This window comes from Protopterus annectens, chromosome 2.part1, assembly GCF_019279795.1.
Source record: "Protopterus annectens isolate FY-2018-M chromosome 2.part1, PAN1.0, whole genome shotgun sequence".
Classification (NCBI taxonomy): Eukaryota; Metazoa; Chordata; order Ceratodontiformes; family Protopteridae; genus Protopterus; species Protopterus annectens.
The window spans coordinates 1877463097-1877477389 of record NC_056729.1 but is presented as its reverse complement, the minus strand read 5'-3'; the positions used below and the strand labels follow the sequence as shown (position 1 = coordinate 1877477389).

The 14293-nt window shown below is 39.9% G+C and overlaps 1 protein-coding gene across 7 annotated transcripts in view; it reads right to left on the bottom strand.

The window, feature by feature from the left end:
- The window catches only part of DCTN1 (dynactin subunit 1), a 1835652-nt gene that overhangs the window by 290632 nt on the left and 1530727 nt on the right, over positions 1-14293 (bottom strand). For 5 of the 7 annotated variants that reach the window (XM_044063298.1, XM_044063300.1, XM_044063302.1 and 2 more), the window contains 2 exons: positions 3375-3389; positions 2743-2876 (listed from right to left, as the gene is read on the bottom strand). In XM_044063298.1, coding sequence (XP_043919233.1) covers positions 2743-2876; positions 3375-3389 — 149 coding nt within the window. The remainder of the gene's footprint in view (positions 1-2742; positions 2877-3374; positions 3390-14293) is intronic. The other 2 variants (XM_044063299.1, XM_044063301.1) reach the window with 1 other exon arrangement.

The following is a 14293-nucleotide window of genomic DNA, read 5'->3' as shown; positions in this document are numbered from 1 at the left end:
ATTTGTTTCCCACAGGTTAAACAATTGTTAACTTTCTGACATCGGCTGAGGCAAGAAAGAGTCCCCAAGGGGTACTTAGCTTTAGAAGTCTTCGAAGTAGTATTCGGTAGAAGTAATCTCTGGATCCGACCGACCGGCACTTGCGAACAGCTTCTGCTTCGGCGCTTGGCAAGAAAGACTGAGGAAAATGGCGTCGGCTGATGCTTTTATACCCGAAGACCAACAGAGATGACGTCGGGTGGAGTGCGACATCAGCCGAAGCCGGACCCGGACTTTGGAATCCGGCCGACTGCAGGGCTGCCTGACGACAGGACAACCCACTTGTTATGACTGCAGATGCATCCATGAAGGACATCAGCACATTTACACTGACATACACAGTCGCCTAAACACTATAATACATAAGCAGGGTAAAATCCTGTTAGAACCCCCTTTTGATAATCAGTCTGAGAAAAAATGGCAGATAAGTCGTCACACAGGGAACATAAACACCTCATAAAAATTCCTGCCAAGTAAAACATTTCCTGTCACTAAACTTTTACATAAAATTTAAATTTTACACAAGCAATATTTTCTCACAAAAACAGTCAAAACAAAAGATAATGGTCCCTGTCTGGAAACTTCCTATAATAGAAAAAAATACAAGGTTTCATAAAGGGACAACACCGCTAAAAGCCTTAACAAAATAAGTAAGATTTTTTTAATATAAAGGCAATATTCTATGTGGAAGGGCTTCCTAATGGGGACATATCTCCCTTAGTTAAGCTGAAAGCAGGCTACTGTTGCAGTGAAGCCTCAGAGTTGGTTCTTCATCAAGTGGCAAGTACGTACTTAAGATTCTTCTCTCTGTCTGCTGATTTTTACTTCAGTGGGCTGACCAATCAGTAGTCAGAGCGAAGGCATGTGAGGGAGTCACAGCTTTTGGAAGCTGGTTGTTGCATTTCTGGCAAGACACAGTTCATATAGTCTAAAGGCTACTGCAGAAGGGAGAATGATGAACTTCAGTGCAATGGATACAGATATTTTCTTAACTGGATGCAGACAGCACAATCTCGAATTTTTAACAAAAGATGGACTTCAGTGGCCTATGACACTAATGAATATGGTCTCAAAAACCTGGGGAAATTGGGGGGGGGGGGGAGTAATTGTTATTTACTTCCCTCTAAATACTGACAAAAACACTGCTATGATACTTAAGGACCCCCCCAAACAACCTCAGCTCCAGTGTCACTCAGCTCTGATAATTAGGACTTGGGCACAACTCTAGCACATATAAAAATTACAAATGAACAAGACATTGTCTCATGAAGTTATACTATAAAATATCACTCTTGCTCACACACACACACACACACACACACTGCATCAGGCCTTGGCTGGAAATGTACTAACACCCAGCCTGGATTATGAGCTCTCTACATTGCATTAGATTATCCAAGAAATTCCCACATTCAAGTAAACAAAATGTGTTGCTTTGCACCATAAGCAGGCCACATTATTCATCACTGCGAATTGCTAAGAAAGTTTAACTGGTTGCCAGTACTGAGTAGAGCCGAGCTCATGTTACGCACCATTGCCTTAATTATTCGACTGCAGAATTCTCCACCTTTATGCACTACACTTTCTACACTGAGAAGCAACAGCAACAAGGGACTTTCATTGTACAGACACAGCCCCACACTTTTGTTTCAGTTAGAGGAGACAGTGCCTTCTCTAAAGATGGCACTGCAACACAGAATCAGCTGCCAAGTGAATCCTGAAATAAGCGATGTAGAGTTTTGAAAGCAAAGCTAAAGAGCACCTTTACAAAGTGAATATAGGAGCTTTACTGGCCATGACTAAACAACAGTTTGCATATTAGCAAATACTGCACTGCTTGACACAGCGTATCTGTCCCACTCACTGTATACATTTAATGCGCTGTATAAACTTTAACTTCTTGTACACAGTCTAATGGCACTGTTGAAAAAACATCTGCACACCGATATATACTTATCGCATGCAAACAGCTTAACTGTATTGCCGAATAAATTATGTGCTGGTAACATTATAGTCTAGTCCAGTATATATTTTGGTGACATGCATTTAATGAACATCAAAACTTAACTTGGAGAGAATATAAATAATTTTATAATATGCTCATTAGAGCTGGGGTTATGGTCGAAAAGGATCAAATGACCAGCCTACCTACCCACGTACCAAACTGAAAATAAATAACAGCCAACTTTATCCCCTACTGAATCGGTAAATCTTATCAATGACCAGTCCAGTTCAAGTCAGCAGCTATGCAAAGGTTAGGTCTTCAGGTAGGGATGATGGTATGCAATCTACTCTGGCCTCTCAATACATGACAGACAGAAGCCAAAGAATGAACAGAACTCAACATACGGGTAATGATCTGTAAACCATCTGGCAGAACTTTTCCATGGTGCAAAATGGATTAGAAAGAAAGGGTGCAACCCTTCCTTTTATGGATGCTCATTCACCAACAAGAATGGCAAATGGCAGGAAGACATACTATGAACCACTGACTACCAAAGATTAGTCTTGGAAGGTCAGCATGAGTAATTCATGAATTTAATGTAAGAAATTAGTTAACTGAGAACCCTGTCAAAAGATCAGAAGCTATTTATAAATAAAATAATGTACCTGAAACAGATAATTATTAAATATCAACCATATAATCAAACTACTCAAGTAGCAGGCACTAAGATAGACCATATTACTTATAATTTACCTTACCTTCATGTAATTGTTTTGATTTTTCAAGTGTTTAACAGAGAACCGCAGTGTCTCAATCTGCTGTAGAAGAAGAGGAGAGTCCTTCACCTGGACAGGTCCTAAGCCACTGCCACTGACTTGAATCGAACCCACACCTGTACGGTACAGATATAGAATAATAAAAAAGTTACTACAGTACAACCTGTAAGTATGAAAAGCTACTTGGTAGTGGGTGCCTAACTCATGCCAATTATCTGAAAATTACACCACGTCCGAGTTCAAAAATTCAGGCTGTCATTTTACTTGACTGAGTCTGATGGCCTACAACATATGCAAAATGCATGCAGTTGTTCATATCACACAAGTGATGGACACAAAGGTTACAATGACACAAAGGTAAGTGGAAGAAAACTCGCCTTGAAGTACTGTCTCATTTCATACGAGACAGTTTGGCTGATAAGACAGTGTATGACTGCTGCTTATATCAAGTGTGCCGAACTTAAAGCCATCCCTACAATGGCAAAGACATTCCATATATTCTACTTATGACAGATCTTCATAGCCTGCTTAATGTTACAACTTGCACCTTTAAACTAGCTGTATACAAAGGGAAAAATGATGACACAGCGGTGAATGGTTGAGGCATACTGTACCTATCTGTTGTTCTTCTGCAGGACAGACAGGAAGGCAGAGCAGAAAAAGACAGACAGAAGGCAAAGTCATCAGAAAATGATACAGGTTTATCACCAAAGAATTCAGGCTCTGAAGTCTTGACAATACACACATCTTAAAGTTCTTCACATAAATGGCACGACAGTAAAGCATTAACAAAAGGTTTAAATGGAGGCATTTAAAAACAGTACATGCAGGCAAACCATATAAAATTTTAAACAAAGACCAAATGACTAATAAAGCACCGCTACATAAGAAGGCTTGGTAAAATATCATGCTTTCCTTCTATGCCTGAATTCTTGCATGGTTTTCACCATTCAATCTGTATAAAAGTGATTTAGGTACTAGAAATGCTAAGACAGGATAGGACCAAACTTTAAGGAAGGGCTATCATCTACCTTTCAGCTGTACATCTGCAGTCTTACAGTGCTTGTTAGTATGAAAATTATGTACTTACAGATTCATGTTTTCATCTTCCATCCGGCTCAAAGTAAGGGTCATCAGGTCAGTACTCTGGACATTTTTTCAAGCCCTTGGATCCAGGGCTCAGGCTACTCCTTTATCCACAATTCCCTTTTGTACCTACAATAACTCAGATTGAGTTTATCTGCTTGTATTTAGCATGTTATCTAACAGGCATAAAAAATTCTGGGTAACATAATAAGCATGAAAGGGTGATAAATCAGCTTAAGGCTGCAAACATGACAAGGTCCAGGGCAGGTCCATTTATCGGTTGAAAACTATTAGGTAACAATTTTGGTAAGGGGGGGTTGGAGGATGAGCTGGAAGGAAGACAACACAGATCTAGTGTTATGATAAATACATAAACGTGTCCTCTGTCCAACTTAATGTACGGACAAGTTCTCCAGCTACTAGCAGTTCAAGATGGTCTCATGGAAGGATATCCAAGAAATGTGCCCTCAGATTACAAGAAAACGATCTAAGAGAAGAGTTGCTTTATTTAATAGAGATGGACAGACACATTATAAAGTCAATAAAACCCAAAAAGTTAGTCTGATAAAACAAATGAACACAGTAATTAGGACTGTCCACAGAGATTCATGCACTATAACAGAAGTAAACAGGATATAGTACTGTGTAGCTAAATTAATAACAGATAAAGTTTTACCACAAGAACACAGGGTAGTAAGGGAAAGGAAAGGGAAAAACTGAATGCCATCATGGAAGTATCAAATAGAAAAAACTATAAAGCAATTAAGACAAGAAGTGTCACTGTTAGAAGAGTATAGAAGAGGGAATAGATCAACAAAAATACTCAGAAAGATAGGACGTGATAGAAGCAATGCTCATTATCAGAGCAGATCAGGATTTAACATGCACTATCACAAATAAATTAAAAATATCAGTACAGGCAGAAAAAACTTAGAAGGTATGCAGATAAATATAAAGGAAAAGTACAAAATAAGCCATTTATCATTGACCCAAAAAAAGTTTTGTAGAGAATTGGGAAACAAAGCAAAAGTAATTGAAACACCACCAAAAAATAAGAAATAGATGTATTTAGGAGAAATATCTATGAGGATCCTGTGGAACATAACAGAAATGCTAAATGGAAAGAAGTAAACAAAAAATAAGTTCAAATGTACAAGATATCTAATGGGATGAAGTAACAACCAGACAGATTGAAACAAAGTTAAGAAAAGCTAATTGGAAATACCCCAGGCCCAGATGTAGTACCTAACTTCTGGCTGAAAGTATTAACATCTTTACATGACAATTTAGCCATGAGTAAGAACTATTTATATACACACCCCAGCCTGATTAACAACAGGAAAAACAATACTCCTACTTGAGTGAATCTGCAAGCTATCCTAAAGACCAACAACTTGTCTTCCGATGACATATAAACTACACACTGGAACTGATGCCAACAGAGTTTATAGTCATTTAGAAGAAAACTCAATCATGGCAACAGAACAAAAGGGTAATAAAAGAAAGTCATATGGAGCAAAAGGTCACTTGCTGTTAAATAAAGTCATAATGGATAACTGTAAAAAGGGGTAGAATCTAAGTATGGCATGGATAGACTATAAAAAAGCATCAGACAGTATCCCACATTCATGGATAAAATAGTGTTTAAAAATGTGCAAGACACACCCTACAGTGATCGATTACATTACAACGACCGTGAAACAGTGACAAACCATTTTGCAGTTAAGCCACGATAAAGGACAAATTATTATTCCAGGGATAATAATTCAAAAGGGAATATTCCAGAGTGACACTGTCACCGCTACTCTTTTGTCTTAACCCATTAAACTGTCTACTTAACAGATTAGATCATGGATACAACTTGGCTCCCAAAAAAAAACAAAGTGCAAACATCTTCTTTTTGTAAATGATTTAAAACTGTATAGTTCATCAGATGAGGAATTGAAAGCACAACTGCAAGTGGCCAAACCTTTTTCAGATGATATAAGAATGTCATTGGGTCTTCAAAAATGTGCAAAAGCAACTTTTAAAGCAGGAAAGCTGCAGGAACAAGAAAACATCAGTTTGGACAGGAATGTGATTTAAAAAGAGGGAGTGTATAAATATTTGGGAATTTACGAAGGATCAAAAATAAAACACAAACAAATGCAAATAAAATTTAATAAGGAATATTTTAGAAAACTAAAATTAAAACTGAAAACAGCACTGACATCTAGGAACAAAGTCCAAGCTATAAACCAGTTTGCTCTTCCTGTCCTAATTTACAGTTTTGGAGTGACTGACTGTCCTCAAAAGGTGTTTGATAGGTTGGACAGCATACCAAGATTATATATTCCCCATTCTGAAGGCGGTTGGACAGCATACCAAGATTATATATTCCCCATTCTGAAGGCGGTTGGACAGCATACCAAGATTATATATTCCCCATTCTGAAGGCGGTTGGACAGCATACCAAGATTATATATTCCCCATTCTGAAGGCGGTTGGACAGCATACCAAGATTATATATTCCCCATTCTGAAGGCGGTTGGACAGCATACCAAGATTATATATTCCCCATTCTGAAGGCGGTTGGACAGCATACCAAGATTATATATTCCCCATTCTGAAGGCGGTATGAGACTCCTCAAAATTGATTACATGTATAGATCTGCAATTGTGAGTCTGCATACATATCGGCTGACCTCATAAGACAAAAATGTAGTGAAAGTTTTGAAACGTGAGGAGAATAAGTCTAAGATATCTTCCCTGCTTAATTTAGCAAAAGCATATTGGCGTTAAGCGGGAATGAAAACCAAACCAGAAGTAGATTAAAATCAGGCAGCAACTGAATGTGCCAAAAAAAAAAAAAAGAAAGAATACAAGGTGAAGGATCACATGGGATGGCAAGAAATCTGGAAAATGCATAAATATAATTACAACTCTAGAAAACTCTTGGAGCAACCTCATGTTGATCAGGACTGAATGCAGGAACCGTTAAGGAGAGGTGAATTTAAACCAAAAGACAAAAGGTTAATATTGGCAGCCCAAGATAGTGGACTACGTACACATTTGTTAACAAGTCCACTGAACACATGAGAGAAACATTCAAATGTAGGTTTTTAAAACAGACTTGGAAACAGTCGCACATCTTGCTGCTGGTTACAATATACTAATGGCAGAAAGACTGTATACCGAAAGGCATAATAATGTGGCAAGACTGTTCCATTGCAGATTGTGCAAACATTACAATACTGAAGTAGCTGAAAAATGCTGGAAACATGAGCCACAAAGCACCAGAGAAAATGATGAAGCTCATATCACATGGTATCATCATCCATTTCCAACAGTTCAAAAAATAGACATGAGAAAACCAGATATAGTAATCCATGAAAAGAAGACAAAAGGAGCACTGATCATTGAAATTGCTACACCCAGTGACTACAGTGTCTTATGTACAGACAGAGAGTCATATATCAGGATTTACAGGCAGAAATGAGGGCAGTGTGGAAGGACGACACCCAGACAGTTCCCGTAGTAGTAGGAGCAATGAGTTTTATAAAAAAGAATTTACAGTCATACTTCGATGTTACCGATACATGTAACTCCATATGAATTGCAGGAGAAGTCATTACTGGGCACATTCCATGTGTTGCAAACAGCATTTCTGGCTTACATCAAAGACTGAAACAATACCAATTTCATGAACTTTAATCATAATTTGACTTAGGAATGGGGTCCATTCCCATCATGGTATTAGAAATCCAAAAGACTTGCAGAAATTAAAAAAAAGGATATTCCAAAGAATGGTGTAGCTGAAGGATGCATAGGGTTTAAAATTTTGTCCAGCATGAGGAACCAGGCAGTTAACTTCAGGACTTTCAGAGCATGGAAATGCTGGCCAGATGGGTGAGAGAGAAGGTCTGGAAGAAGATCCAACACCCATGGAGAGAGTTTCAGTTGAGGCCAAAGAAGGGAAATCACACTTGTTGGAACCAGAAGGGGCAATGAGAATCACTGTTGTCTTGTACCTGATGGGTTTCTGCAGAAAAAAAATGTGGAAAAGCATACATTTAATTGGGGATAATTGTGGACAATAGCATCATTCAGTGACTGTTCCTTGGTGAGGGGAAAGAAGCTGTGCACTTGGTGTTTATGTGGGAAGACAAAAGGCTGCAGCACGGCTGGCTCCAGTGGGTGAAAATAACAGATGGCTAAAGGGTTACTTGTATAGCGTTAAGAATAGATCTTCTTAGTTTGTCAACAAAACTAACTAAAACTGTTTCAAACTACCCAGGATGTGCACGGCTACTAGGAAGCATTGAGACGACATCGCCATGGCTTCTTGGCATGAGTAAGAACAGGTTCCCCACCGCTAGTTGATGTACCAGACTACTGCCAAGATATCTGTTTGGATGCAAATCACACCCTTGTGGACAGAATCCTGAAAGTTCTATAATGCAAGGAGGACTGCCCTCATCTCCAAGACATTGGATGTGAAGATTGGCCTTGGTGAGGGACCACATGCCTTGGATCCTCTTCCCATTAAAATGCCAACCCACACCCTAGAAGGGAGGTGTCCGTAGTCACACTGCTATCAGAGGTGGAAAGGTGAAAGATCGACCCCAACAGACAAGAAGCGAAATTAACCATCATAAATGTGACATCTGTATGTTGAGGTGAGTTGCACTGGAAAGCAAAGGGGTTGATGCCACACTGACCACAGAAAAGAAAGTGTTCACTGCAGTAGTCTCATGCAATATCTTGCAGTGGAACCAGTGTAACTGATGCAGCCACTAATCCCAACAATCAAATAATTAAACTTGCTGGGGGGGGGGGGGGCTGGAGGAAGAAAGGACTTCAGAAGCAAGAACACAGATAGCTAGAACCCTTGATTCTTGGAGTTTGGCTATTTGTGATGTTGTGTTCAGGTGGCACCCTATGAATTCTATTGCCTGTGATGGTGTCATCTGGCTTTTCTTCAGATTTATTGCAATCCTTAAATGTTGAGAGAATTGGAGCAAATCATCCCTACACTGGATCAGTATATCTCTGGAGAGAATGGTAAGGAGCCCATCATCTAGACAGGGGAACACCCAGAACCCTTGTAGTCTTAGGTAAGTTGTCACCATTGCCATACTCTTGCTGAACACCCAGGAAGCTGTGGTGAGACCAATGGGTAGTGCTCTGAAATGGAAAGGACTGCCCCCTAGCTGATAGTGAAGAAACCTTGTTGACTGCTTTGCTATTTTACAAGGTAGCAAGCACCCTGAAAATCTATCAAGAACATTCAGTTGTCCTTCCTCAAAAGAGGTAGAATGGACTGCACCATGACCATCTGGAGCTTCTGGTGAGAGTCTCTTTAACCTTGGGTCAAAAAGGGTTGACCAATCAAAGGGTGCATTGATGAAGGATGTCTTAAAGCCCTCTGCAAAATCACAGGGATGTATCCAGGCATGGTGACGAATAGCAATGATGGTGTCTGCTGCTCTCTCAGTGCCATGTTGGAAAAAACGCACATTAGACATGGATCACAGGGTATACAGCTCTGACTCTACCATTACCTGTATGTCCACAGTTAAATTAACTGAGAGGGACTTGGAAAGTTCTCTAATCAAATCCCTCTGAAATGGAGTCACGTGCTTCAGGAAATTCAGGATGTGAACAACAAACACTACTTAAGTACAAGTCTGCTTTTCAAACCTGACCAGTGCCCTGGACTCCCTGTTAGGTCAACACTTTTTGGAACCACTCAAAGCTCCAGATGGTTATTTAGAAATTCACCATTTTTACACGCATACATATATATATATGCTGGACAGCGGCACATGGAACGGGGCGGCGAAAGCCATCACATTCTGGCTAGGCTTATAAATGCCTTCGGGCAGACAGCCTACTATGAACCTATATATATATAATCGCAGCGAACCCTCCCAAAAATGGGAAATGACCTGGCAGATAATTTTAAATGTTAATGCATGACCAGGACTTAATGATAGTTTATCCATTGCCCCTGTACTGAAACTAAAAGCACTTACCAGATAGGGTATTTTAATATTTTTTTTGGGTCGGGGGTTTGCTGCGAGGATTAAATACTATATATGTAAAATGGTGAATTTCTAAATAATGTTTTGTAAAGTCTTATGTACAGATTTGCTGGCTTGCTTATTTAATGTGTATTTTGAGTTTGGAAATGCATGTATTTTAAAGGGGAGGTTCTCAATTGTACTGGGATTATCATGTAATGTTTTAATTGGTTTAACTGATGCGTGTTTACTATAAAAATACCTGGTTTGGTTGTGTATTTTTGTATCAGAGGAAGTTCTGCATAGAGTTAAAATGAAAGTGCTTATATTACAGATATTTTAGCTATATTCATTGCTTTTATTATCCATAATTTGGAAAGTGGAAGTCATGCCTTGGCAGCCTAGCGTTGGGTGTTTTTTCTTCAGCCTTATGGAATATATACTCCTCTTGGGAGGAGTGCTTGGATAACCAACCCCATTTTTCATCAATTCAAGGATTTCTCCTAAGAAGACATCTTCCAGGGGTACCTTGTTGACACCTCCCATCTTCAAAGTTAATATCTTCAGTGAGTAACTCCTAAGAGGAGTCTACATGTCTACTTTTGCAAGACTGCTTCCTGTGACTTTCAGAATGGGAATTTGTGAAAAGAACCCTCAAGGTTGACTGAGGCTGGCTACCCATGACAAATAGAATACATAGCAGGCACCACAGGATATAAAGGGAGTCAGGATGGTGCCAAGTGCGTGCGAGGAACCTCTTCTATCGATCTGAACAGGACCCACTCAAAAGACCTGAAAGCCAAAGCAGAGATTGGTACCAAAGACAACCTCTCAGGATCCAAAGAACCTAAGGACAGAACATCACTGGCTTTGACCCAACTCAATTCCAAAGCTGTCACTGGAGCAAAGCTGTCTAACGCTGAAGCACCCAAAGGCATGGACAGCTCAGATAACTTCAGAGTCACACTCTACCCCCTGTATCTTGGCCATGACCTTGGCTCAGAGATCCTTTGAGAACCTACTGTGCTAAATTCAAAAAACGAACAGGAAACTGAGTCAAAGCAGAAGCCACTCTTGGCTCAGACAAGGCTCTCTCACAGGCATCACTGTGAACCACAGACATATGATCCTTCACCTGAATCTGCATTTGAAGAAAAATTTCCTCATCAGTCCATCAACAATGGCTACAGAAAGACTTCTCGATGAATGAAAGGACCTGTCAGGCGATGTCACAGAATGTTGGTTGGGGGAATGATGTCTTACTTGAAGTACAGGGGACTGGATCTGAGGACTGGCCAGCTCTGGAAATTCTTTCTTTAGAAGAAAATTTGGTTAAGAAATGGTAGTTTTGGATCCAAGAGTGAGTTATTCTTGGCTGAAAATTCTAAACAAGCATTGCTATTTTCCTTCATGTTGTTGGGAAGAAGCTATAAAGGTATTTTTCTGTGTGCTTTTTACCCCCATGGCTGCCAACCATCAAGCCTCCCCACACTGGACTTGAGGTCACTCCTTCACTACAAAGTAGATATGTCCAACATGTGGGTGACAAACTTCCAGTGGGGATGTCATTCAAGGTGTGCCTGTATCCTTGCCAATACTTCATCATCTGTTTCACTGCTGTGGGAGAGACCTTCTAGATAGGGTTAGTTTGGATTATCCCTCAGCCAAGAGCTTGAAGGTTTTCATGCTGGCATGAACCCAGGAGCTACTGGGCATCTCTCACATCAGCAGCTCATATCATGGGCATTACTGTAAGGTCATAACCCCCCTCCCCCTGGCTGTGATGTAAACATTCACATCACCACAAGACCCACTACAAACTCTACATGTGCATGCTCATACCCACATGATATAATGGCTACCATCACCATCATTACAAGGCAAGGCTATGTTCCCAGTCTATCTACGATCAGCCTCAGCAACATTTCACTGGCTGGGCAGAATCATAAGTCACCAGATCCATTAGTCCCCGCTTCCAGGATGGACAAGCCAATGTCCAACTGCACAGTCCCATTTTCCTACTAGCTCCTCCACTGCCAAAGCAACTACCTCAACTTGGAGCCTCTGTCATAGTTGGGGCGTTTTAACAGTTTTACTGAACTTGTACTTCATTAAACATGTATCTGAAATTAACATATTACAAACAGACATTCAGCAAATTTAATATTCACTTCTTATTTTTACTCATAAGCTTTTCACCACATGAAACTATTGATTTCCCCCAACTAATGAACCTCAACGCCATTCATATCTCTTAATTTGCATCATTTTCAGTCTACCCAACATTCCTTTCTTTACCCTCACTTTAGTCTCTGCTGTGAAGGTAATGATCTCACAGACATTCCATTTAAGGAAGTTATTTATGTTCCCTCCCACACCTAACATGCCCCCTTCCAACCACTTAACTTCCTTTATAATATACAGCACATCTTCCAGGATCGGTCTAACCCAGAGTTCTACTTTCTGGTTACTGCTCTTCTGGCAGCTACCATAATTAAAGTTAATAAGGCTTTCTATGCTCTGATACTCTAGCCTCCTTACTCCATCTTAGAAGCATCACTACTTGTTCACTAAATATCAGTCCTAGGGCATTGTATAATGCATCTTTAAACGGTTGCGCCCCCCCCCCCCCAAAAAAAAGCTTCCAGTTTCCCCACTCACTTGCCATATATCTACAAAAGTTGCTCTGAACCTGAGAGAAAATCCTTTGCATTCAACTTGGAGCAGAAAAATATAAGCATTTCCATACAAATACCCTAAAACTGTCTACTTACTCACATACTCAAAAGCCTTGAAAGCTTTGCCTATTTATATATTGTAATTTGTCCATCCAAACTTTTCTTCCACTTCTGCCACTGATCCTCTGCTTGATTTCTATAATTATGTATAACACTACAGGCTCTACTAATGTATTCCCCTTATAACCCTGTCCGTTCTTGGTTCCACCAAATAACCCACTACAGGTATCCCTTCACTTATCAATCTTCTTTCTTTATCTATACTCTGCAATTATTCCCCTAATATGGCAGCCTACCCTATCATGTAATCCAAACACTTGTTTTGCTTTCTCTTAGGTTTATTTTCTGGAGTTACTTTCTCCCAATTTCTTAGTTCCTTGGCTAACTTCCAGTTAACTCCCCAGTACTATTTGCCTTACTCTATCCACTCACTAGCGCATTTGTCAGTATACTGTCACTTTATATACATAACGGTATAATGGTTTACTTGGTTATTTTTGTTCTCCTCAAAACCTGATTATCTTACCATTTTAGTTTATACTCCTCTGCTTATAATAAATATATATGTTATGATTATATTTTATTACATCTCTGATGAACTTTCAATAGGAAATTTACCATAATAGTTTACTGGCAATCATTTGCATCTTAAACACTGAAATAAAGTGATCACAAGTAAAACAAGTATATTACATCTGCGATCACCTAAAATAACCAGAAACGTTGCTTTTTATGTGGTGGGGGGCTGCTCTCCATAGGTTCATAGGTAAGTACTAGGCTATCAGCCCAAGGGCCTAAGTAATCCTAGCCAACAAGGTTCCCTGGCTTACACCACCCAAGAAAGTTATTTTCCTGTGCCACTGTCGAGCAGACACACAGAAGTGATCCCTGGGGTGCATTTCCTATTTCTCATCCACTCAAGATTTTTCTTGAAGAGTGCTAACGAAGAACTTTGCTTGACACAGATGGGTAGCCTGTTCCAGAATATGGGAAGTCTCTGAGACAGGAATCTATCCCTCCAGCATGTCTTTTTATTGTGGTGACAAGGTTTAGGTCCCTAGAACGTGTAGCTTGGAGGGATTGGGATTTCTTTAGGTGTAGCATGGCCAACAGCTCTGGGTTTGACATAGCTTTATATGTTAGGCAGAGACCACCTCGGAGTAGGCGATATGCTACAGAGTAAAGCTGGAGTTTTTTTGAGGCGGTCAGTGTAGGGCATTTGTTTGAGGCCAGTAATCCTCTTTGTGAGGTACTTCTGTGGCCTTTCCAGCTGCTGCAGATGTCTTGTGAGGTACATTTCAAAAGGGGTGCTGTACTCTATAATGGCTCTAATGAGTGTCGAGTAGAGGGGAACAATGACCTCTTTTCCTTTTATGATGAGGTGTGCCATGTAGAAGGACTTCCTGACTAATGTGGCGATGTGACTATCAAAGGAGAGACTACTGTCCACCTGGGTCCGAAGGTCTCTTATCACACATTCGGTGTTAAGTAGATTGCTGCCTATGTGGTAGTTCATTCCTGGAAATGAAATATACTAAATCCACAGTCACACAACTTCAGGGAAAGAGAAAACTCCTAACAATGTATTACACTAGAACTGTTGCAGTTAGACTATAACATAATTTGACCACTCATACCAAAGACAAAAATTACTAAAAAGTGACACACGCTAAACATCTGCTGCAAAGAAATTTACTACATCCA